The following is a 24,969-nucleotide window of genomic DNA, read 5'->3' as shown; positions in this document are numbered from 1 at the left end:
GTTATAAAATTAGGAGCCCTGTCAAGTTGTGCTTCCCACGGGAAAGTGTTTACACTATTCCACGTTGATAAAAGCTCAAGATGCACACAAAACCTTCCCATGTTAGCTGATCATTTCTGTCATTCTGCATTATTCAAGACTCCATGAAAGTAGCTACTGGGTTCCATTTGGGGCCTTCTTTTTGGCCTTTAGTGAAGCCCTACATTTGCTGGAAGGACCCCTTTCTTAGCTTACCAAGGAGTCTCTTCTATCTGAACCAGGAGTTCTGCATTCCTGCGTTGTAAATATTTTTATCCCAGTTGTACAATATGTCATGTTAGAAACAGGAAGAGCAGATTTAAGTGATAGGAAACTGCCCTTTGTTTTTGTATTTTCAGCAGATTTAACCATAAGAACTCTATGTATTTTTAACATATATGTGTGTTCAACTCAATGTTGGAATTACAATTTTGATTAAAATAGTAAAAGAAAAAACAAAAACAAAACACTCAGGACCATTAATCTCATTGTGGTTTATTTTGACTCGTCTTGAATTTTACTTCCAAATATTTATTTTTTGCCTTGCAGTTTCCTTTGATCTGGAGTATAAGGGAAGTTGTAGATCTTAGCAGGTTCTGTTTCTTTGTTTCTCCAACTTTAAGGACTATTGCATTTTAGAAAAAAAAAACTGATGAATGAGACTTTAATCAATTCAGACTGTCTATGGTGTACAGAATATTTGATATGTGAATCCAGACTTCTTTTGGGGGCTGTATCTCTTTAACAAGTAATAAAGTGTGCAAAATAAAGCATATGCTCACCCCAAGGCCATAAAGCAAAGCAAAGCTCTGGCATTTACCAGGTTATTTTCATCAGTGGAGATGGCTGAACTGGATAATGTAAGCCCCTCCCCCTCGCCCGTAGGAGAAGTTCGACCATTCTAACTAATCCATTTACCTGTGTGGCAGTTAAATCTCCATTTGGCTGTGCTAACAGGAGAGTGGTATGATAAATGTCTACTCCTCTTTGATTTTTGGTTTGTTTGTTATCGTTTAAAGAATGAGTACAATTTTCTAGAAAAGTGTTTCTTTCAAGGGAGAATGTTTAGAATAAAAAAAGCATAATTATCAGTGCATCCAATCAAACTGAGACTCATCCAACTCTTAATAAAAGTTTTATCTCCCAAATGGCCTTCTCTGCTAACTGTATCAACTCGGCAGATTATTGAGTGCTTTTCCTTCCTTGGGCCACTGTAATTACAGCAAACTTGCAGCTGTTGCAGGATCTACAGCAAGGACCCCAACTAGAGGGAAGTTTGGAGAGAGAAAGCAGTAGCATTTCATGTCCTGATTTTCTCTATGCTGAGAATCATTAGACCAAATGCTTCGTGACTTCTTATTAATCCCATGACTTCCAATCTTAGCAAATATATTCTGCCTTTTCAGACCCTCAAACGTTCATTTTAATTGAGCACCAAAGGCAGCATTTATGTTTTTAGTATTTTTAAGTTGATCTACTCTTCTTTCATCATCTTGAAGTTTACATAATAAATCTTGCGCATAACCTCCCTCCCACAGTTTTAGATTTGCATTTAATAATAGCTAGCATTTATGAAGGGTTTCTTATGTGCTGATGTGCCCCTGAGTTCTTTATATGCATCAATCAACTCATCTTCATAAAAACCCTTGAAGTAGACACTACCATTATGTCCATTAGAAGAAAAGAGGAAACAGGCACAGAAGGATTAAAGTACCATGCCCACGAGCGGAGAATTGCACAAGTAGGGTTGATAGGGTGTAAACCATGATAGATAGGCTGCAGAAGTCTGGCTGCGTAAGTACTGCGATACACTGCTTCTCACAGGGAAACAGCATTTACTGCAAATGGAAACGAGTGGGAGTCAAGCCCAATAGCGAGGTGGGCTCTTTGATCCTCATGCTGAATCATATTAAATGAGATCGCTTTGAGATTGTGTGTTATCTAATCCATGCGGTATGATGCTGCTTTATTGAAATTTACTGGGCTTATAATTGAAATCACTGAAAAGGAAATTAAATGTGTCGATTTGTCTCCCTCTTTCTTTTTTAAGTACTGTAATTCATTTCCACTGATTCTTTTGCCACAGACTCTAGCAGTGACAGAGTGGGTACAGGATAAATTTTGACTTTCTCAATTAAGATGGCAGTGTTATTCCCAAATGAAGGGATGGTTCCTGTATTCAATTGTTTTCTTTCACAGTCTCCTCATTCCCAGGTCTTTGTTTTAAGAACGGATGATCAGATACATCGTGCGAGAGTTGCCTTCTTCTCCTCTCCTCCTGACCGTGCCCAAGTCAGTTGGTATGTCTGTGAAGACTAAGGATAAGGAGAGGCACCCGCTTCCCATTCCTGTTCTCCAAGGCTGTGTAATTAAACTTCTACCTTCTGCCTACATTAGGAATGGGGACAAGTGTGGAGGCAGAAAAACAATCGAAACACCTTTAGAGTGTTTAATTTGAGCACGCTGCACGCCATCACCTTGCTATGAGCTTTGTGATTTCACTGGGTTCTGAAAGTGAGAAATGTGTGGGATACTGTGTGTAGCTGAAGAATTGAGGTACCCTACCTGCCCAGCACCCCTCTTTTTATGGTAGGCACAGGTTTAAAGATCTCTAGGATTCTCTCATATATTTAGTAGCCCAAGAATCCCGTAAGAAATGATCGTTTTCCACCTCATGGGCAGTCCACTTTGACATCCCATTTTTATCTCCCAGTCAATATGTGTAAACCGAAGTTATCAGAGCTTCTTTTGCCATTTTTCATTCATAATTCCATTTTAGTAAGTCAAGGCTGGATATCCTGGCTTTGCTTTAGATTTCTGCTATTATCTTACCCCAAACAGTGGAGAGATTGTTCTGCTATTCTTTATTCTTGTTGTGTCAATTTTAATTATGTTTATAAAGTAAATTCAGGTTGTTTTTCTTTTGAAAAAGTATTAATATATTCTGTGTGGTGTGATGCGTGTGTGTATGTGTAGCATGTGTGTATGTGTGTGGTGTGTATGTGGTGACAGAGGTTTCTGTCCCACCTTGTTCCACAGTCATTCAGTCCCAAAGAAACACACAGAGGCCTGCACTAATTATAAACTGGTTGGCCTATTAGGTCAGGCTTATCATCAATTAACTCTTACATCTTACATTAACACATAATTCTTGTCTGTGTTAGCCATGTGGCTTGGTATCCTTTATCAGTGAGGCATTCTCATCTTGCTACCTCTGTTTCTGGGTGATGACTGCAAACTGAGCTTTTCCTCTTCCCAGAATTCTCCTATTCTGGTAGCTCTGCCTATACTTCCTGCCTGGCTACTGGTCAATCAGCATTTCATTAAACCAAAACAAGTGACAAATCTTTACAGGTACAAGACCATTGTCCTACAGTACTTCCCCATTTTTTTTTTTCAAAACAGTAACTCTGAATCTAATCTCCGTTGTTCAGCTTTTTTCCTGACCATTATCCACAACTTGAAACCAACACTCTAAACAAAGACAAACATCCATAATCCACTTGTGGGTGTGTGTGTGTGTGTGTGGTTTTCTAGGTGATTTCATGCTGATTGGACATGCTGATAATCTTATGGGGACCTAAAGAAAATTTAGAATTATGATCAAGTTTTAACTGAAATGTTCTGTGAGCCTTGTTCATCTCAACCAGCAATCTTGAGGCTGTTCTGGATGTAGAACTCAGAGGAAACTCCAACAGAGGGCCTCTGAAACATTGGATCATCTGGGCTATCTACTTCTATCAGAGAGTATTCAGGGAGTCTTCCTTGGTCAAACATGATTTTTCTTAGCCCCAAATGAATTTACAGTCTCTTATTTCCTATGGAAACAAAAGCAAAACCCCTTCTCCAAAATAAAGTATTTTTGACTTAAATTTTGAAGGTAAGGCATTTTCAGAATATAAATGTATTAATCCAGCAACATTTATAATCAAATATAGTTTAGCAACTGTTGCTCCTTCCTTAGCTATCAAGCAATTCAAAGACAACACAATAACATACAGTATTCAGATTCTCTGTGTATTTTCCATCTTTTCATGGCTTTATTTTAAATTTCATTTCTTTTATTTTTGAGACAGGGTTGGTTTCTCTGTATATCTTTGACTGTCCTGAAACTCACTCTCTAGACCAGGCTATTCTTGAAATCTCATAAATCCATAAATCTGCCTCCCATTGCCTCCCAAGGGCTGGGATTAAAGGTGTGTACCACCTTACTCAACTACTTGTATGTGGTGTATGTGTGTGTGTGTGTGTGTGTGTGTGTGTATGTGTGTGTGTGTCTGTGTGTGTGGTGCATATGTGTGTGGTGTGTGTATGCATAGCATGTACGTGGTGTGTGTATGTGTGGCATGTGTGTTACATGTATAAATGTGCAGTGTGTATATTTGTAGCATGCGTGTGTATGTGTGGTGTGTGTATGTGTAGCATGTGTGTGTGGTGGGCATGTGGGGTGTGTGTGTGTGTGTGTGTGTGTGTGTGTGTGTGTGTGTTTGTGTGACGTAGGTCAGAGGACAACTTTCGGAAGTTCTTCCTCACTTTCCATCCCATTCAAGCAGCATCACTGTTGTTCTTGCTGCGGCCCTATCTATGGCACACTAGCTGGTCAGAGTGTCTGGGCAATTCTCCTGCGTCAGCTGCCAATCTCACCACAGGAGTGCCGGCACATCAAGTGCATTTCCTCCCATCCAGCTTCTTATAGGATCAAGCTCAGGACACCACACTTGCCCCGTATGAGTTTCTACTCGCTGCACCCGCTCCACTGCCCCATATGACTTTCCTTGATTCTTTCTATTCATTTCTCCATTCTCTATCCTATCCTCTTTCCTGTTCCTCTTCCTTGTTATTTTCCTTCTTCTCTTGCTCCCCTTCCTCCTCTCCTTGTGTTTGACTTACTTCCTGGTCTGAAGTTTTTCCTCTCTTTGCTCTTTCCTTTCTTGTGTTCCTTTTCCTTTGGAAATCCCTCAGCCTTTTATTGTTCCCTCTTACATCGTAACTTTACCCTTCCACCTGGGTGGCTGTTCCATGTGTTGTGCCTTTGAGGCCCATCTTCAGATGCCGCTTGCCTGTGCACAGCTTCCATGTTGCCCCTGGAACCCTTTCCTGGCTTTTCAGTCTATGTAAGGTACTCTTCTTTCGTTGTTATGGAACCATGGACTCAGCAGAAACTGCCCGTGTCCTGTTGTTTTTATTACCTGTTTACATGTGTTTAAAAATTTAATTCTGTCTGTCTGTCTGTCTCTGTCTCTGTCCCTCTCTCTCTCTCTCTCTCTCTCTCTCTCTCTCTCTCTCTGTGTGTGTGTGTGTGTGTGTGTTTGTGGCGGGCGGCATTGTACATGTGCATGCAGTTGCCTGACGACAGAAGAAGGCACCGGATCTTACTGGGGCTAGATATACCTGGCGTCGGTTCTAGGAACTGAACTCAGATTCTCTACAAGAAAAATATGTGTTCTTCAATGCTGAGCTGTCCGTCCAGCCACATGTGTGAGATTTTTCTTTAAATCACAGACACTGGTGTGTTCTGGACTGTCATTTCTTGTTGCTTCCCAGTGCTTCTCAGGTAATATGGGTGCTACAAACAACCTCTCTCATGGAAAAACATTCGGTACTTTCAGGGATTAAACTCAGTTTTCTTGTTAAAATCCACTGCGCATTCATTCCTCCTTCGTTTTCCCTATAGTTTCATTTTCTTTGTCAATGGGCAGTAGCCAGGTTGGGCTTATGGACACCAGGCCAATGCTCCACACTGAGTTTTGTCTCTGGCCTCCATTCCCTTGCAGCACCTGCATTTCTTATGATTTCCATGTAGGGCAGCAGGAAGAGACAGACCGAACTTAGAATTGTCCTGGGAGAAGCACTGTGCCTTACATTGTACTTGCACTCTATTTGCTTATCTCCCATAAAAGGTGGACTTCCACATTATTTTTACAGTTTTTTGTGTGCCTGGATGTGATGTGATGGTCTATAGAAATGCCCGTGTATAGATCTGTACAGATGTACTGTAGAAGACCACCTCTCTACCTTATACTCTTGAGACAGGGTTTCTCATTTAACCTGGAGTTGGGCTGCTGGCCTGCAGGTCAGATAGCCTACTCTGTGTGTCCCTCCAGGTGCTTACTGGCTTTAAAGGAACAGAAGCAGCTGTGCCTGGCTTTGTAGGAGAGTTCGTACTAGTGACAAATACTTGTACCTGCTGAGGGCCATCCAATCACCCTGGCCTCATACGCTTGTTGAGATTAGGTTTATGACACTGGTAATCTGTCGTTCCAGATACCAGGTAACAGCAGAAAAACTTGTTAAGATTTACATTGACTTAGACTGCAATACAAAAATTTAAGTAAACTATCTCTCTGTGATCCTCAATAACTGATTTTTTAAAGATGTGCACAATAAAGAATCGACACTGTGACTCTTAAATGTGCCTCTCAGAATACATTAAATGATAACCACCCCTCCCACTTAGCTGACTATTATAAATCTGTATAAGAAAAGGATTCACAGGGTTTGTTATGGTGACATGCTGCAGGGATAAGCCTCGCAGAGAGATCCTCGTGGGGAGACTTGTTACGGAAATCTTATTCTCTATCAGCTGTGTGTCACTGTCTTATCGCATGTGGTGTTCTGGGATGTGTGTTTGGAGCTGTCTGTGTACGGAAACATTCCGTATGTGTCTTAGCAGGTTCACTCTGGGTCTCAATACTCTTAACCTAGTCCCTCCCTTACAAACTTCTTCAAGTAATCTGATCGTCCGTCATTTTCACAGTGATCTTCATGTAATAACTTAGCGTTTTATTTTTAAGGTTTTACGTTTTGACTATCAGCCCATAACCCCAAGTCCTCTCCAATTAGGCCCTCATTCTTTTCTCTGTTGCTGCCAATTATAGTACTTGAAAATGAACCACATCTGAGGGAGAGCTTGTGTGTGGTTTAAACAGCTCCCTTCTCGGCTGCTTTGAAAGCAAGTACACGTACTAAAGTGTCGTTTTAAGAGTTTTGAGGCTTTCTTTTCCTTTGACGTATTCCTTTAGATATTATTTTAGTCATTTTTAATGCATATTATTAGGAGGAAACCAATGAATTCATCCAGACCGTGAAAAACAATCTTTTAATGTTTTTCAATTCTCCTGTGTAGTATTTCTGTTTAACAATGTATAATAAATTACATAAAAAAAATCTATGGAAAATACTACGTGGAAGGAATAGATTTTCTTAACTGAATCATTTTAAATTGAAATCAAAGCAGAATAACACCAATCACTATTATCAGGGGTAAATTAGCTAAACTATGTTTTTGTTTGTTTTTCCTGTATGTGTTATGTATCTTTTTGGGCTGTTTTCTGTGTATAACTTTGATTTGCATTTGGAAGGTAATATGACCATTTGCTTTTGTATAAAAGATATAGTTAAGGGCTTTTTTTCCCTTTACTTTTTTGAAGGTCAACACAATGAGAGACTTGCGGCAACTAATTATGGCTCCTTATTCCAGGTGGCTCCGGGGTGTTGGAGAGAACTTACTGTCTGTACTCAATCACATCATCCCTTCAGCCCAAATGCAGGGAGTCCTAACATACTCCAAATATTAGTAACACATTCTTCTTGTAGTCCAGAAAGAATATAAATAGATCATTAGCTTGGTAACAGCAAATGGAACCTTTCACTTATGTTCAGAGTCCTGTTTGAACAAAGTGTGTTGAATTTGCCACTGATGTCATCACTTCCCATCTATTTCATCTGTTCCTCATGCTGGCAGGAGAAGGTCACCGGATGGGCCACTTTATTAAACAGTCTTCTATTCCTGTGGCTGTTACTTGGTAGTGTACTGTCTAGTAGAGTACTTCGCGACCACAAGTAGCTCGTTAGATTGAATTAAATTGATGAAAATTAAGCAAACATTTAAGTTAAATTAAGAATAAGTCATTTTCTCTACCTTTCTTTTAGTACCCACACATGACTCATGTCCATCTTTGGCACAAGGATTAATCTGCAAAATTTTTATAGCCTTGGAAAATTCCATTTCATCTAGAGTTCTCACTTGATGCTTATAACAATCCAATTAAACGACAAAATGTTCAGCATTAGCTATGGTCATAGAGAGGGGGAACAAGTCCTAGGAGGCTACTGTGTTTGTTCACAGAATTTGGAGAACTTCTAGTAGGAGATAAATGCGTGAAAATGTGACTGCAGTTCAAAGTTTTATACAGAATCTTTCCTCTTAAGTATCTTTATTCAAAGAGGTGATCTAACTTTCTCATCTTATATTTATAATGCATATCCCATTGCCCAACTTGAGTCAAATGCTAAGGAGATAGAGGAGTACATATTAGGTTCAAAATGAACATACAGCTATATGATTTTAACTTGTGAATATATGCATAAAAGCTTAGTATGTCAATATATTATAATTTCAAATTTTAGTTAGTCAAGGAAGAAAGACAGGAAACCAAGTTCTGCTCTTTGTCTCCTCTTTTATATAATCATAACTAGGAAAAAAAAGGTTTTTTCTCCAACTATTGCTGAGTTGTAACATTTGAGAAGCTTGCAGTGATTCTGTGTACAAGAGCTGTTGCCTGATAATGTTTTAGTACATTGTTGCTGTAAGTTCTTAACTGTTTTTATAGTGTATTTGTGTTTAACTATGAAAGGAGGTCAAAACTAACACTTGTAAGTACCAAAAACACAGTCAGTGTAGGCAGTAGACATAAATAGTGTATCTTAGAAAAGTTTTTTGTTAACAGAGGTTGCCAAATAATGAATATCAGATATGTTTTACTGTGACTTGTGTAAATGTGCCAGTGAGAAAAGAGTTACACAAATAGTGTCTATATCTTCTTTAGGGGGAGAAAAATGAATAGAATACTAAGAAATTACATTTCCCTCAAAAGTCTTGTATAATGTGACTCCCAGGCTATATTGCTTTCAGTACTGTATAATATCAAAATAATTTACTAGTATTAACCAAAAAATGTACGTTTGTAATCTATGGGATATTGAAGGGATTGCTCTTTTCTGCGAAATAAGATTTGTGAGTTTTCTTTGTTGTTTAGGCTGCATGTAAAAGACTTCCATAGTGGGAATGTATTCTCAGCATAATTCAGGTATTAGTAGTCATTAGTCCTGTACTAAATAGTGGAGTTGTCATGTCCACTTCTATAGGCAAAGAAGCACTTCTCTTAGACACATTGTCAGCACCAATTCAAAAGACCCAAAACAGTAAACAAAATTTGTTCATCTTCAGTGAAAATCCTTTACTGATAATTATGCATAAACTTTTCTGTATTCATGGTTAGAAATGCAAGCACACATGAGTTGCTGACATACCTAGAAATAGTGAATATTTAGCTCAGAATCGTATGTGTGGTTATTGTTCAACTCCTTTGGTGTGGCTATGCACATGGAACTTACAGATTGCAAAATCAAAAGTAGTGATGATCCTTGCTAGATTCTCAGGAATCTCACTTGTGTAAGCAGAAGTTTGAAGCCAGTTATATTAAGGAACTCAACATCTCTAAGCAATGTAGTAGTTAAAACAGCACAAATTGTCATCTCTAGATTTTTGTGCTTTGTATGTATTCTTATGATAAAACAGTAGTCTTTCAGTATTTACCCCTTCAATCCAAGTTAAAATCACCAAAGCACTTTGATCAAGTGCTTGATTCTTTAAGAAACGAAGGTTGCTTCTCAATTCTACTGAATTGGGAAGTCCTGGTGGAAGTTTTGCAATGTACCTAGTTTTAGTGCAACTCTCAGCTCCTTTTGATCAGCATAAGGATGCTGCTGTAGATAGTTTTTCTGAAGCATTTGATTTCAGCCATCTTTCAGATTGTTTACTCTCAGATGTTTTGCCTTGGAGGGTGTTCCTTCGTTGCTTCTCTTGGCTCAGTGATCCTGTTTTTGGTAGATCGAAAACTTGTGTACTTGGGTTTTGAGCATATATGATGTATATGTGTTAATCACATGCATATATTTCATCATCATCTTTTGATTAGGAATGTGGGAACGGCCAAAGTATTATCCTAATGTAAAGTCAGTACCAAGTTGTTTATGTGCTATTGTTGATTTCCTAAAAGTGTAGTGCTGGACATGAATTTAGAAGTCACCCCAATTGACCAACAAGGTTAAGCCTCTATAGGAAGCAAATGAAAGCATCCATTTTAGTTCCATACAGTAGAGATGCAAACATTCTGGAATGCACTACAGCATACAATTTGCATTTTAAGTAGAGCCTTCAAGTGATTTTGAGAAGCCTGAGATTTTTCTCATGGATGATTTGTATATGAGCAGTGATCACATATGTCATTTTTGAGCAGTTGTTGAAGAAGGAGGAACATGATTTTGCCACTTCTTTTATACTTTACATCTGGTTGCTGGAAAAATTAAAAAAAATCACTGATGTTTGAAGGAAGAATTTCTTTTCCCCTTAATTCCTACTTTTTTCCTTCCTTCCTTCCTTCCTTCCTTCCTTCCTTCCTTCCTTCCTTCCTTCCTTCCTTCTTTCCTTCCTTCCTTCCTTCCTTCCTCCTTCTTACCTTCCTTTTTCTTTTCTTCTTTTCTTCTTTTTTCTTTCTTTTTTTCTAAGATTCCCCCCTCCCCCAGATTTCAGCGAGCAATTTAATTTTAGACCATGAGCTTTGGATCATTGTGATGACTGAGGTGCGGTCTGAGAAGGGAGGAAGGTTTCCTTATAAGTGCCTTTGAAGGCCTACATATGACCAATAAAATCTTTCATCTTTCTTTCTTTTTCTATTTTTGAAATAGAGTCTGCCTATTAAGGCTAGGGTGGTCTTGAACTCTCCATTGTCCTACCTCTGTCTTCTGAGATTCTATTGTATACTAACATGCCTGGCTTACTGAACAACTCAAGTTCAGCAGAGACAGTAGAACTTCAGAGACGAATGTGGCCATTGCCTTATTTTAACTTTCAATTTTAATCCTTTGACCCATTCACAGGAGGAGATAGTGGCTCTTATCTATTACATAGAGTCTTAACGAAAGAGAGCCCTGGTTTCTCTCCATCTCTTGATTGAGAGACGTTTGAAATTCTTTGTATGTATTTCATTCTTGCCCACTTCGTTTTGTTTCCTTGCTCACGATTAAGCTTCTGTTAGAAGACCAGCTATGTGGTCACTTTATGACCTGTGTTTCATCTAAAGCAGAGCCCTCCTCTTTGCCTGCAGCCTCAGTTCCATAGGGACCGAGTGTCACATTTCTTTGGAGAATCTCTTCAATGAATGATCTCAGAGTCACTGCCTCTGGTTTTGATAGCAACCCTTAGCTCTTCAAAGCAAAACTTTGCAATGTGGGTGGGTGTTTCTGTAGTCATACAGAACAACCCCACTCAGTTGGAAATAGATTTCTTAAAATTTTTGTCATTTGGTTTTTTGAACTGGCTATAGTACTTTTATTATGTAACTTCATTCTCTGTCCTAAAATGAGGCACTCAATTGAGAAAGAAGAACCCCTTTCTTATAGTTCAAGCCATTTCCTAGCAGGTTGGAAAAGTACTATCATTTTGTAAAAATGTTGGATACTTGACAGAGAACGGACTGAATTTATGGCACATCTAAAGTAACTTCCATCTCTTCCACACTCCAGGTCACTTCAGGTGGAACCTTCATCGGCATTGGACGGAAAACTCCAGATTGCCAAGGCAACACCAAGTATTTCCGCTGCAAATTCTGCAATTTCACGTATATGGGCAACTCCTCAACTGAACTAGAACAACATTTTCTTCAGACTCACCCGAATAAAATAAAAGTTTCTCTCCCATCCTCCGAGGGTGCGAAACCTTCCGAGAAAAACTCGAACAAGTCCGTCCCTGCGCTTCGAGCCAGTGACTCTGGAGACTTCGGAAAGTGGCAGGACAAGATCACAGTCAAGGCGGGAGATGACACCCCTGTCGGCTACTCCGTGCCCATCAAGTCCCTCGATTCCTCAAGACAAAATGGTACAGAGGCCACCAGTTATTACTGGTGCAAATTTTGTAGTTTCAGTTGTGAGTCGTCTAGCTCCCTTAAGCTGCTGGAACATTACAGCAAGCAGCATGGAGCACTGCTGTCAGGCGGCCTTAATCCAGACCTGAATGACAAGCTGCCCAGGGGCTCCGTTATTAATCAGAATGATCTAGCCAAAAGCATAGAAGGAGAGCCATTGACCAAGCCAGAAAAGGGCTTGAGTGGGGCTAAAAAGAAGGACTTCCCCAGCAAGGGAGCAGAGGACAATATGGTAACAAGCTATAACTGTCAGTTCTGCGACTTTAGATATTCCAAAAGCCATGGCCCGGATGTGATTGTAGTGGGTCCACTTCTCCGTCACTATCAACAGCTCCATAACATTCATAAGTGTACCATTAAGCACTGTCCATTCTGCCCCAGAGGCCTCTGCAGCCCTGAAAAGCACCTTGGAGAAATTACTTACCCATTTGCTTGTAGAAAGAGTAATTGTTCCCACTGTGCACTCTTGCTGTTGCACTTGTCTCCTGGGGTGGCCGGAAGTTCCCGAGTCAAACACCAGTGCCACCAGTGTTCCTTCTCTACCCCCGATGTAGATGTGCTCCTCTTTCACTATGAGACCATGCACGAGTCGCCAGCGTCAGATGTCAAGCAAGAGGCCAACCATCTGCTAGGATCCGATGGGCAGCAGGCTGTCAAGGAAAGCAAAGAGCACTCGTGCACAAAATGCGATTTTATCACCCAGGTGGAAGAGGAGATTTCTAGACACTACAGGTAAGTGCGCCGGGTCCCGAAATATTAGGCTCATAGAATGCAGAGGGGTGGGGCGAAGGTGGGTGGGTCTGCATCTGACATGGCTGAATGTGCCGGACAGTCACCAGGAAGTTCCTCTGTAGCCTAGCAGGTGGCATGCTTCTTACTATGATGACCTCAGGTTTTAATTTAGTCATGTGTTCTCATGTTTCCTAAGTGTTGTATACTGCTCGTGGAGGGCTTTTCCGAGTTCTCAGCGAAGTGGATCATGAGTTTACTAATTTAGCTAGAATGACTCTGCCTCCTATAATTACTGAAGGGACAGCTCCCAAACGAAAGGTTGTTTTAGAATGTATTTTATTCTCTGGAAGCAGTCTGTTTGAGATGGTTGCTCATTGTTCTTTTTGAATGAGAGTGGACGTTCTTCTCACTGCTGATACTTGCACTATATCCTTGATTGGCACACAAACCATAATGTTGAGGTGAGGTTTTGTTAATAGACATGATTTGGATTATGGTGTCTCTCCTTGTGGGCAGATAGAATAAGTTATTTTAAATTTATTCACATATACAGCACACACATATTCCTTTTACTTATTTGATTCCCCTTATAAGTTTTAACTTCTCAAGTTTTCTGTTCCTATTTTCTACAGAGGAGTTTACATTAACCACTCTTTTAATATATGCATTTACTTCTGAGTTTCAGAAGTGCACATTATACCGGGCATTGTCTGTACAGGAGTAAGTAAGCTAGGCACAGTCACTGGCCATATGGTGCTGACACTTTAGTAGGGAGGACAAGGCCCCTACAAATCATCAGGATCGGGAAGTACCATAAAAACAGAGGAACAGAAGGTTATGCACGAAACGAACATAGGAAGAGCATAGCTTAATAATGGGAAGCCAGGAAATGCCTTCCCAAGGAAGACAAGCTGAAGCCGAGACCTGGTTTGATCCTGGAATGATAGTCAAGTCTTGGAGACACAAGGTGTGCAGAGTTGAGCATTTATTGGTTGTTTTATTGTTATTCTGCCTCTAACCACCACAGGGAAAACTATTTACTTTATTCTTATTGTTGTTTATTTTTTTACTTACCTAGTTTATTTATTTGACATGCTCACACTGTAGTCCGAACTGAGTGTAACTCACTGGCTAGCACAGGTTGATGTCAAACTATTGTCAGTGCCCCTGCCTCGGTGCTTCCTACATGTTGAGGTCAGAGGAATGAGCCATTGTCGGCAGCTTTTACTTACTATTTGATGTGCTTTCAAAAATTTTTAAAAACAACTGATTATTTTAGGCTTTTTTTTTATTCCAAGACTTTAAACAATGCCTTTCAATCTTTTTAGATGTTCTATGTTAGTGGCATAGCATGTATGGCTTCTCAATCATCAGCAATGAAGCGGTTCATGTCCAACAATAGGCTAATAATGTTAGATGTTAATTTGAAGGGCATCCTAATGTTCACAGTGAATCAAAATGTTCAGAAAACACTTGAGATTTGCACTGTTTAATTTATAAGGTCAGCCCTAGGAAAGACACAGTCCTGCACTCAAATATGTCTTCACACTTGGGATGAGTATTTCTGTCTCCCCCGACAGTGTTAGCTGCATGTTAATTTATTACTGGGCGAGCAAGCACCAGCTTTTTCTTGACTTTCACTAGTGTGGATGTGGAAATATGGGTGCGCTTGTGCAGATTTGGCACATATAGTTGTGAAGTGGTGTAAAACTTAGGAAAGCTAGTAGTTTTTAAAGGGGGTGGCTGTTTTGAAGGAATCCTCATTACTTTCTTTACTTATGAAGATAATGGAATAAGTACACAAATGTATGCACGTATGTGCATATGTGTGTACAATATGTGCATATATGTGTGCGTGCATATTCACACACACACAACAGAATTGACTACTAGACCTAGCGAACAGATGATTTGGGCTAACAAATTTTCTTTAAGACTCTAAGTCATTACTTAAAGCTTTGTTTGAAATAACTCAGCATATTCTTAGATAAAGAAAACAATCTTTGGAGATATGAAAAGTTTCAATAAAAGAGATTTCTTAATAATGTCAGGATTTAGTTGATTCTTAGTAACTAAAGTAACCTCTACCAGGACGAGACTGTTCTCTCCTGCCCTGCACTGTATCTGTGAAGTTTAGCACACGAGCAAGCGTAGATCTTTGCAATTGTCTTTATGCAAATGGAATTCCCAGGAACGTTTGCCTTCATAGTAGTTTTCAATACACTGACAGCTCCAAGGTGAGTTACATTTTAATCTTTCATTACATAGTTTTAGACTAAGGAGGGACTAAGGGTATATGCCAAAGGCAGTTGTATGTTGGCTTTGAATCGAAGTCAAGCTTCCAGCATTTTACTAGTTAAGAAATTAAATAGAACGTGTCCCTAGGTCATTGAGTACCTTAATCACAGACACTTTTAAATCCTGACATAATCATGCTGATCTAAGCACCTTTTCATTTGGAGGTCATTCATCTACTATCTGGGAGTTCTTCTAGAATTTTTTGAAATTTGGAATCTTAGGATTTCAGAGTCATAATTCATGATGCTGAAATATAAGGAAATGTCATTAAATATTGGTCACATTAGAAGCCTTAGGGATGTAAAATGAAACAGTCATGCAGGCGCTTCAAAACTCAAACTGCTATGAAGGTATCTACTGCAAATGCCACACTTTAAAAATAGGTTAACAGGTCATCTCACCTTATCTCATTTCTATCTTTCTAGATTACACTCTATTTATTTATATTAACCCTGTTAGGGAGCTTCTGCTATCATTTGATGTTATTGTGATGGAATAGTCTAGGCTCCAAGTACTTTATGTGCAATACTGAAACTGTCACAAAAATCAGCATATTCTTCTAATTGTACAGTGTGTTTGAAATGCTTTACATCTGAAACAGAGTTGACGTGGAACTCGGAGAAGCTCGGTGTGGATTCCATGTATACATACTTTCCATGAGAGTTGGGTTGTTCTGAGTGAAGCTGAAATATTATCCATTCAGTAACTGGAAATGGTCCAGCTAGCAGCATCCTTCCTTAGTGTTTTTGCATACTTATAATGTCCCCTAACTCACCCAGGGCTGTCAGGTATTTTCCATGTATGAATCTGCTTCTCTTGCGTTAGTTATTTTATTTATTTACCACTCAATAGACATTGCATCTCTTTTCTATTTGTTACATCTTTCTCAAAATGGCCAGTGTAATAATTTATGTTTCAGTCCTAAGTAGGACAAAAGACTTACAAAGCAAGTGTAAGCAACCATACTAGTTAAAATCTACTTTTAATGCATTGCCAGACTTCCCCAAATGAAGGGGAATTTCCGAAGCTTATTCTTTACTTCACTCAGAATGAGCTCAACCAAAGGGAGGGAGAAGTGAAAAGCAAGTGTGGCATGTGAGGTTGCACAGAGGACAAATGCCAGTATGTCTGCTGGATGTGACCAAGACTGGTGTGGGGTCATTTGCAGGGAGAGACTGAAGTTATGAGTTCCACTTTAATGTTGCTGCTGATTAGATTATTTCCACATTCAGTGCTCTTCTGGTTTCTATCAGAAGTAAATGTAAATTTGTTTATAGAAAAGTCATCAATTTTTGCTTACAAAGTAGTCATGTGTTAAGATAAGTTTTGTATGCACTCACTCTTACCAAGTTTGCTGTGCTGACAGAGAGCAGATACACCGTGTAGGAGAAAAATAGAAAGCAGAAATGATAGATTCAGATACATAGGAACATCAGATAAAGGGATTTTCAGTTATAATACATAATTGTTACATGTTTAAGGAAGAAAATTGCTATTTAAAATGATACATTGTGAAATTATAAATTTCTGAGGGACATCCATGAACAAATGCCATTCTTAATTAAAAACCATAGTCACTGAAAATTAAAGGAAACAAATAGGATAACTGACAGATTAGGTAACGATAGAAAGCCAGTGAGCTTATCACAATGAGATATTGGAACAATATTTTTTTAAAAATATATATATATATATTTATTTATTTAAATATTTAATTAATTTAATTATTTAATAGGTATTGGTGTTTTGTCTGCATGTTTGTGCATGCAACGTGTTTTACTGATGACTTTAGATGCCAGAAGAAGGTGTTGGATTTTCTGGGTCTGGAGTTGCAGACAGCTGTGAGACCTCACGTGGATGCTAGGAATCAGACCTGGGTCCTCTGAAAGAGCAAAAAAGTCTGCCTAAGTGCTGAGACTTCTCTCTAGTCCCATAGATAAAGTTTTGAAGATACAGGAATGAAGTAGAAAATCTGAAACCAGATAGTAAAATATGGAAATACCGTGGGGTTTTTACAGATCCACAAGTAATCAGAATCTTAGAAGAAAAGAATAAAGAGAATGACATGGATGTTATACAGTCAATATTTGAGGGAAGCATAGAGAACATTTTTTAGTGCACACCGATGTATGATATAAATGCATAGACTCAAAGAAGCATAACACACATTAAGCAAAATATATTATATACAGATAAAGTTCTCCACAGTTATGCTATTGCAGAAGTAAGAAGCCAAGATCCTTAGAGCAGCTATCAACAAACAATGAAGTACTTAGAAAGGAGAAGTTGTTTGACATGCACTCATGGGCGAAGTTGGAAACCGGAAGCAGGGAGAATATTGCCAAATAAATCAATCTAGTGCTTGACCACTCAGACAGTCTTCTAGGGATAAAAGCAAGAAACGTTCACATAAGACCTGGGAGGTATCTCTATCCCAGTTACCTGTCCATTGTGATATTTATGAATATATTTAATCATGTTGTTTGTACGTTTCAGTCTGAAATAATTGACATTGGATGTAGAATGTGGTCAGAGCCATGTGACTATAGCTTAGCATTTATCTTTGAAAAGTGTCAGTGGAAGAATATGGATGATGTGCTCTATTCATATTGAACAATAGATATTTATGTTAAGGAAAAATGAAAATAACAAGTCTACTGTGCATGAGTACTGTTTCAAGCACAGCAAAGCCATGGTGGCTGTAATGAGATCTGTGGAGAGTTTATACTTTTTTAAACAGTGTCTAGTAACTCAGAGCTTGGGACAGTCAAATATAGACGTAACATTTCAGCTTGAAAGCTGCCCCTGAGAAACAGAAGAATACCTAGGATATTATAGACCATAGATAAAACAATGTGCAATATTTTTACATATATTTATAGATATTAATTATGAAAATTTCCAGAAAGATTCTGAAAGTATGCAACATAGTTATCTAGGCTAGGACATGTTGCTCATACCATAGGATGCCCACATCTGTGGGGTCAGTCTCTACAACTGCAAAGCACATAAATAAAAACCAAAAATAAAATAGTTACCTTGTCTTGGAATAAGGAGTTTTAGACTGGATTTTTCTACTTATATTAGGAGTTTTTGTTTGCTTTTTTGCTTGTTTGCATTTTTTTTTCTTTTTCTGTTTTTCAATACAGGGCTTCTCTGTTGCTTTGGACCCTGTCCTGGAATTCCCTCTGTAGACCAGGCTGGCCTTGAGCTCACAGAAATCTCCCTGCCTCTGCCTCCAAGTGCTGGGATTAAAGGTGTGAGACACCACCGCCTGGCTTGTATTTAATTTTATGTTATTTCCTATTCATTGTTTGCTTTTTATTTTATTGAAAGACATATTTCTATTTTGACTAATTATTAGGATATATCATCTTTTTATAATTGAATCATATACTGGAATTTTTTTAGGCATGACGTAGTGTTTTCTTCTAATACTAAAAGAAAGAGGTTTAACCTGTTTGAAGATGAAGTGCCCACTCCACCAAAGATAGTAACTACAAATTAAATATTGATCAGACTATCTCAACGTAAGATACATATTTTGCAGGCTGTTTCTCTCCAGTAAAACCAAATACTCCTCACTTCTAAAGTGTTGTGGCATACATCTGCAATTCCAAAACTTGGTTGGTGAAGGCAGCATGATCAGGAGTTTAAATGCCATTCTCAGCTCAGTTTACAATGTGAATTTGTGGTCAGTTTGAGCTTCATGAGACCCTGTCTCAAAGGGATTACAGCCAAATATTACTGAGTTGATTTCCCATCTATCTTCTGCTTTGGTGTCCGGCTTTTGGAAACTCATGAATCTTGTCTTACACCGTATAATTCTAAGGTGTCAGTACTGTCACTTACTACACATTTTAGATTTTGATATCAACCAAGTAGATACTGAAAAAATGACCATCGGCATTAGACATCAGTGCCATAATATATCTGTAATCATTTGATTTTGTAAAGGTTTACTGATTAGCACTTATGACTTTTTTCTCTTCCATTGATTCACCATTTACTCACTGAAGAAGAAAAACTATGGTTCACATTCCTCAGAATGAATGTCCTAAGTATTATTGCTCAGTAAAGAAGATCCTGTCTGGAAGTGTTTAGCATCAGTCACTAGAAAATAAATGTAAGGGAGAAAAGCAAAACATGATCATAGCTGTCTTTAACATATACCAGAACTGGCTTAATGTGCAAATACAAATACTGTTTGTCTTACTGACTTTTAATTTTTATGTTAAAACACCACAACTAAAGCAACTTATAGAAGAAAAAGTTTACTGGGAGCTTACAGTTTCAGGGATATGGAACCCAAGACCATCATAACAGGGACCATGTTGGCAGACAGGAAGGTTTGATGCTGATACAGTATCTGTGAGCTCACATTGTGATCCAGATGCGTGAGGCAGAGAGAGTGAGACACACAAGATGTCTTTTGAAACCTCAAAGTCTCCCACTTTCATTAACAAAACCATACCTCCTAATCCTTCACAAACAATTCCACCAACTGGAGACTAAGTGTTCATGAAGGCCATTTTCATTCAAAACACCACACCATGAGAGTTTTAAAATAAGTAGTATCCTTTAGCTGATTCTTTTTCTGGAAATATTTCTGATCCTCTTATGAATTATGAAAATCATAGAAATTAATAAATGAATGCTACTTTTAAGGTTAAAAGCTAACTGCAAGGTGCAATATCAGAAGGATCCAATATAAATACTTTTTACAGAAGGTGACAATTCTATGATATAGGATAAGCTATTAAACTTTTCCTTTTCACAGAAATTGTAAGTCACTGAAATTCAAGTAAAGTTTCTCTTCTCTGGACAAATTGTTCTCCTTTTCCTGGAGAGAAATGATGAGTTAGATGTTCATTAAATTTCTCTCTTTATTCACCTCTATGTTGCTAGAGCAAAAGTCATATTGAGTCTTCACATTAGAAGGTTCTAAATACTGCATAGGAGAAACACTAATTTTTCCTCTTTGTCAGCCTTCTATAATGGAAGGAGACCTATGGAAATATATCCTGTTTTCTTTGGTAGTATGAGAAGAATATTTCCTCTTCACTTGATTGAAACATATAGAGCTTAAATAAATACAAAATATACACCACATTTATAGTGTCCTTTATATAGCCTTAATAAAGGTAGAAGATCTAATTAAACAATGAAGCATTTATTCATAGTACCTCTCAAATTGTACCATGTATGTACTTATTAATATCTCTCCGCTGTTTCTTGACTCCATGTTGCATCAGCATCACAAGCATCCCCAGCCACAGCCTTTTCAACATTTCTTGTTTGCTGTTTCAGTGTGTGCCACTGTTAAGTTGATTCCCAGAAGGGAGTGATGAGAGATGTATGATACCCATCATGAGAAGTTCCTGTGAGGATGCTCTTTAAACTGCTGAGTTCCTGGCAGGCTAAGCCAGAGTCTGAGCCTCATCCATGATAGATAGATGATGACTGTGCATGTCAGAGTATGAAAGGTACCTCTCTGTGTTAGAAACGTGTTTTGAAATGTTCACACCACTCCCAACTTTTGGAAGTAATATCATCTTTTTAATTAGCCCTCTATCATTTATTTAGACTAATTCTTCAAGGAGGGCAGAATTAGTCGGGTCCCAAGAGAACTTTGAAGTCATACTTATTGCTTTACTGTTCATCTTTACTCTCTGGTCACGAATGACAGTCTGTGTGTGTCTTAAGATTCCTAAGGAGAGTAAGGGCTTTACCTGTGTTTCCTTAAAGTTAAAAAGATAAGGGATACCTTGTGAGTTTGTTAAGTCATTTAGAATCACGATGTATCTGGTAACATGGTTCTCATGTTAAATAATAGGCCCTACATTGGCATTCATTAAACATTAGGTTCTTAAGTCGTGCCTAGACACAGTTTTTCAGGAAGATGAAGCAGCCTTAGAACTGCCTTACATGACCTGTTTTGTAAATGGGTCCTCATTCTCTTTTCCATCCTAAGATCTTTTGCAACCTCCCCTCTGCTGTTTCACTGTTCATTTTATCAGTAATTTCATTGATTTAAAAATATCGTGAAACATTTAGGCCTCAGCATATTGAAAAGCTGAGCTTTGACCTGGGAGTTAGATGTTTTGTGGCATCAACTTTGTGTGGGCTGATTGGGTAAGGAATCATTTCTCCACATTATTGTCCATAAATGAACCCTGCACGTGGGAGCCTTATTTTTTTGGCATTTCATCCTCAGACATAAATCATAGCAAAACAAAATGCAGAAACTGTTCCTCTCCCATAATTCAACTGTACGTTTGTCATGTTCCTCCCTGCCTAGTGGTCTCTGTAGGCTTCAGAAGTATCCACCCTTCCTATGACTGTCACCAACGCATTCGGTGACCGTTCCAATGGATTAGTCATCCTACTTCCTGCTTTGTTATTTCTCTCTGTCTACGGTGACCTTTTCTACATCTCAGGTTTGCTACAATGTGCTCTTTCTCTCTTGTACTTGATAATTTTATTTCAGCTTGACAAAAGCTTTAGTCAACTGAGAGGAAGGAACCTTAACTGAGAAAATGCCTCCATCGATTAGGCTGCAGACAAGCCTGTAGGGCGTCCTTAACTACTGATTGATCTGGGAGTGCCCAGCCATTGTGAATGGTGGCACCCCTTAGCTATGGTCCTGGGTTCCATAAGAAATCAGGCTGAGAAAGTCATGAGGAGCAAGCCAGTAAGCAGTACTCCTTGGCCTCTACATCAGCTCCTGACTCCTGTTTCCTGCCCTGTTTGAGTTCCTATCCTGACTTCCTTAGATGAAAATGATGATGAAATGTAAGCCACATTAGCCTTTCCTCCTTAAATTGGTTTGGTCATGGTACTTCAATACAGCAGTAGCAAGCTTAATCAGGACACCTCCTTCTCTCCTCCCAAAAGGACAGCTCCTTCTTGTTTTTTGGATTTGTAGACTTCCCTCATAAAGTTCCTTGACTTCCCTAAGCAAACCTCATATACTTATATACTTATATATATATATATATATCATATACTTATATACTTATATATATCATATACTTATAATGCCTTATACTCTCTCTCATGCCATTATTACCATACATCACTCTCTGTACCTACATATTTGTGTATAGTGAAACTTGTTTGTAAATGCCAAGTCATCACGGATTTTGAGTTCATATTTTACCACTATGTAGCTAGAAGTTGGCAAAATGATATATTGATGCTTTTCTATAAGTGGAGAGACTTGCAATTATATCAGTAAGTGATAGCGCATAGAACTTATTGTGTTATCTTTTTGGTAACATGGGGTAAGTACAAAATGTTTCATGTGATATTTAGAGAGCTAACTAAGACTTTTTAATCAAAGAAAGAATGCCTCATTGCAAAAATTGTGTATTTTTCTGGTATGCTTTTTACAATTAAATACCACCTTCTATTTAATTAAACATTTGTCCTAGTAATATAGCAGCTTTTTTTCTTTAACATTGGAGACGTTATAACATCTGGCAATAAAATCTATTTGGTTATGACTTTTATAAAGAAAGTACACACAGGAATATGTATATAGACTCCTTTAACAAATTTATCTGTACAGCCACTGCTAGGCTGTTTGACACCTAGCAGACATTTAGTGTACTCAATTTCTATAACTATTTATAGATTATGCAATTTATCAGATTTTTGTTTTGGCACATCTTATTTTCTAGATTATATAGGTCAGGTAGTCTTATTTCATGATTAAATTTATTATAGCATATGTTAGAAAGGAATGTTGTAATCATAGGATATTTTAATATGGGGAAAAGATGTAAAAAGGAACTCAGCATTAAAAATGTTACTGTATTGATAGTGAAAAAAGTGCCTGAGTTCAGCTCAGATAAACAAAAGTGGAAAGGCCATTGGTAAAATCAGTTTTCAGAACACGAATATCTTACTAGTACAGAATTGACTACTTTCCACCAAGATAAAGTGAACGAAACAGACGATAACGACAGTAAACAACCAGTTCTAATGGCTATCAGCTGATCCCCCTTGTGTGTGTGTGTGTGTGTGTGTTTTCATGGCTGTTAGTGCTAAAGAAAACTTCAGATTCTTACATAGGAGTGAAAATGCCTGCTAATTAAATTCCAGTCTCTGGGAGTGGAGAGTGTTGTGTTTCTTTCAGCCTGCTGCATTGCAAGAGAGAAGTCAGGTGCATGAGGACTATTTTAGTGCACAGAGCATATTCCCTTTCGAATCCTGGCTTCCCACTGATTCTGTTCTTCCTTCCAGGAGAGCACACAGCTGCTACAAATGTCGCCAGTGCAGCTTCACAGCTGCTGACACTCAGTCCCTCTTGGAGCACTTCAACACGGTTCACTGCCAGGAGCAGGAAATCGCTACTGCTAATGGCGAAGAAGATGGCCATGCCGTACCCACCATCAAAGAAGAGCCCAAAATCGACCTCAAGGTCTACAGTCTGCTAAACCCAGACTCTAAAATGGGAGAGACGGTTCCCGAGAGCATAGTCAAGAGGGAGAAACTCGATGACAAGGAAGGGCTGAAAGATAAAGTCTGGCCTGAGAGTTCCAACGATGATCTACGTGGCATGTCTTGGAGGGGGGCTGACATCCTGCGGGGCAGTCCCTCCTACACTCAAGCAAGCCTAGGGCTCTTGACGCCTGTGTCCAGCTCCCAAGAGCAGACAAAGACTCTGAGAGACAGCCCCAATGTTGAAGCTGCCCACCTGGCACGACCTATGTATGGCTTGGCCGTCGATACCAAGGGCTTCCTGCAAGGGGCACCTGCTAGTGGCGAGAAGTCGGCCTCCCTCACGCAGCAGTACCCTGCTTCTGGCGAGAGCAAGACCAAGGACGAATCCCAGTCTCTGTTACGGGTAGGAAGGTTTACTTTTTAAAACAATTTCTATCTTTTGAAGAAAACAAACATTCTCTAGATCTAGTTTAATGTGTTGTGTAGTGAAACGAAATGATCTGTGTCGAGATTTTAGATGCGTGAAGGCCAGAGGAGCAGAAAGCAGCTCACAGGTAGGCAGCGGCCGATTTGCCTTTGCCCTCAGCCCTGGTTTGAATGTTGGTTAATCATTCTTGGTGATTATGCAAAGCAACAAAGCCACCTTTGGAGGAGGGAGCTTTCTGATCCCATAAGGATGCTCAGCTTGAATTCCAGTAACGGACTGACTGCTGTTTAAGGTGCTGTGGTACAGAATACAGTAAGGGAGGCGAGCAGAGATTAAAACACTAAGAATGTAAACTCCTGGGCGAGATGTTAATCCAGAATGTAGCATTTCTTAAAACACACACACACACACACACCAAACAAACAACAGCAACAACAACAGCAACAACATAACAGTGCCTGTAGTTAGGTTGCCAGGAAGAATGAAAAGGATGAGAACAATCTAAACACGAATTACTGCCCAAAGCAGAGTTTTTTTGTCCTCCATCATCGCAAGGCCTTTGAGGGAGGAAAACATGGGTACAAAGGGAAAAAGAATCTCCAAGTAAGGAAAACCTTCATTTTTGTGCACGCATTGTAGACTCGATGTTCTCAAGAAGTATTTTAGCTTTTGAAACGTCACGAGCTCCCGGGGTGCCATATGTGTGTTTTGACTAGAGCAGTTAAGTACCCTTCAGCATTTCACCTCCGTGCTGAGAAAGTTTAGAGATGTCAGGATGGTTTTGAAGCTATGTTCCGGCACAGAAGGTACGCTCAGAAATTAGCTCCCTTTACAAAAACACCTGGTTAGGAACCCGTGCTCACTCAGCCTAGGGCTTTGACCCATAGGTCAGAGACCACAGGTCTGTGGTCACAGACACTGGAGAGAAGTGCTTTGCCGTGATCTTAGCTGCCCCTTTGTCACTTTGCTTCAGATTTCCTGAAGCCATTCTGTGTGTCTCTGGTGCTGTAGAGTGGAGTTAAGGAAGGCCCCTTGGAAGTGGTGCAGTTTTGTTTTTTT

The 24,969-nt window shown here is 39.1% G+C and overlaps 1 protein-coding gene across 8 annotated transcripts in view; it reads left to right on the top strand.

The window, feature by feature from the left end:
- The window catches only part of Trps1 (transcriptional repressor GATA binding 1), a 238,857-nt gene that overhangs the window by 47,784 nt on the left and 166,104 nt on the right, over positions 1-24,969 (top strand). For 7 of the 8 annotated variants that reach the window (XM_087898774.1, XM_085678987.2, XM_085678980.2 and 4 more), the window contains exons 3-4: positions 11,605-12,734; positions 23,283-23,886. In XM_087898774.1, the coding sequence (XP_087754900.1) occupies positions 11,605-12,734; positions 23,283-23,886 (1,734 nt within the window). The remainder of the gene's footprint in view (positions 1-11,604; positions 12,735-23,282; positions 23,887-24,969) is intronic. The other variant, XM_085678988.2, reaches the window with a different exon arrangement.

This window comes from Myodes glareolus, chromosome 19 (assembly GCF_982192425.1).
Source record: "Myodes glareolus chromosome 19, mMyoGla1.1, whole genome shotgun sequence".
NCBI lineage: Eukaryota > Metazoa > Chordata > Mammalia > Rodentia > Cricetidae > Myodes > Myodes glareolus.
This window is presented reverse-complemented; position numbering and strand designations above follow the sequence as displayed.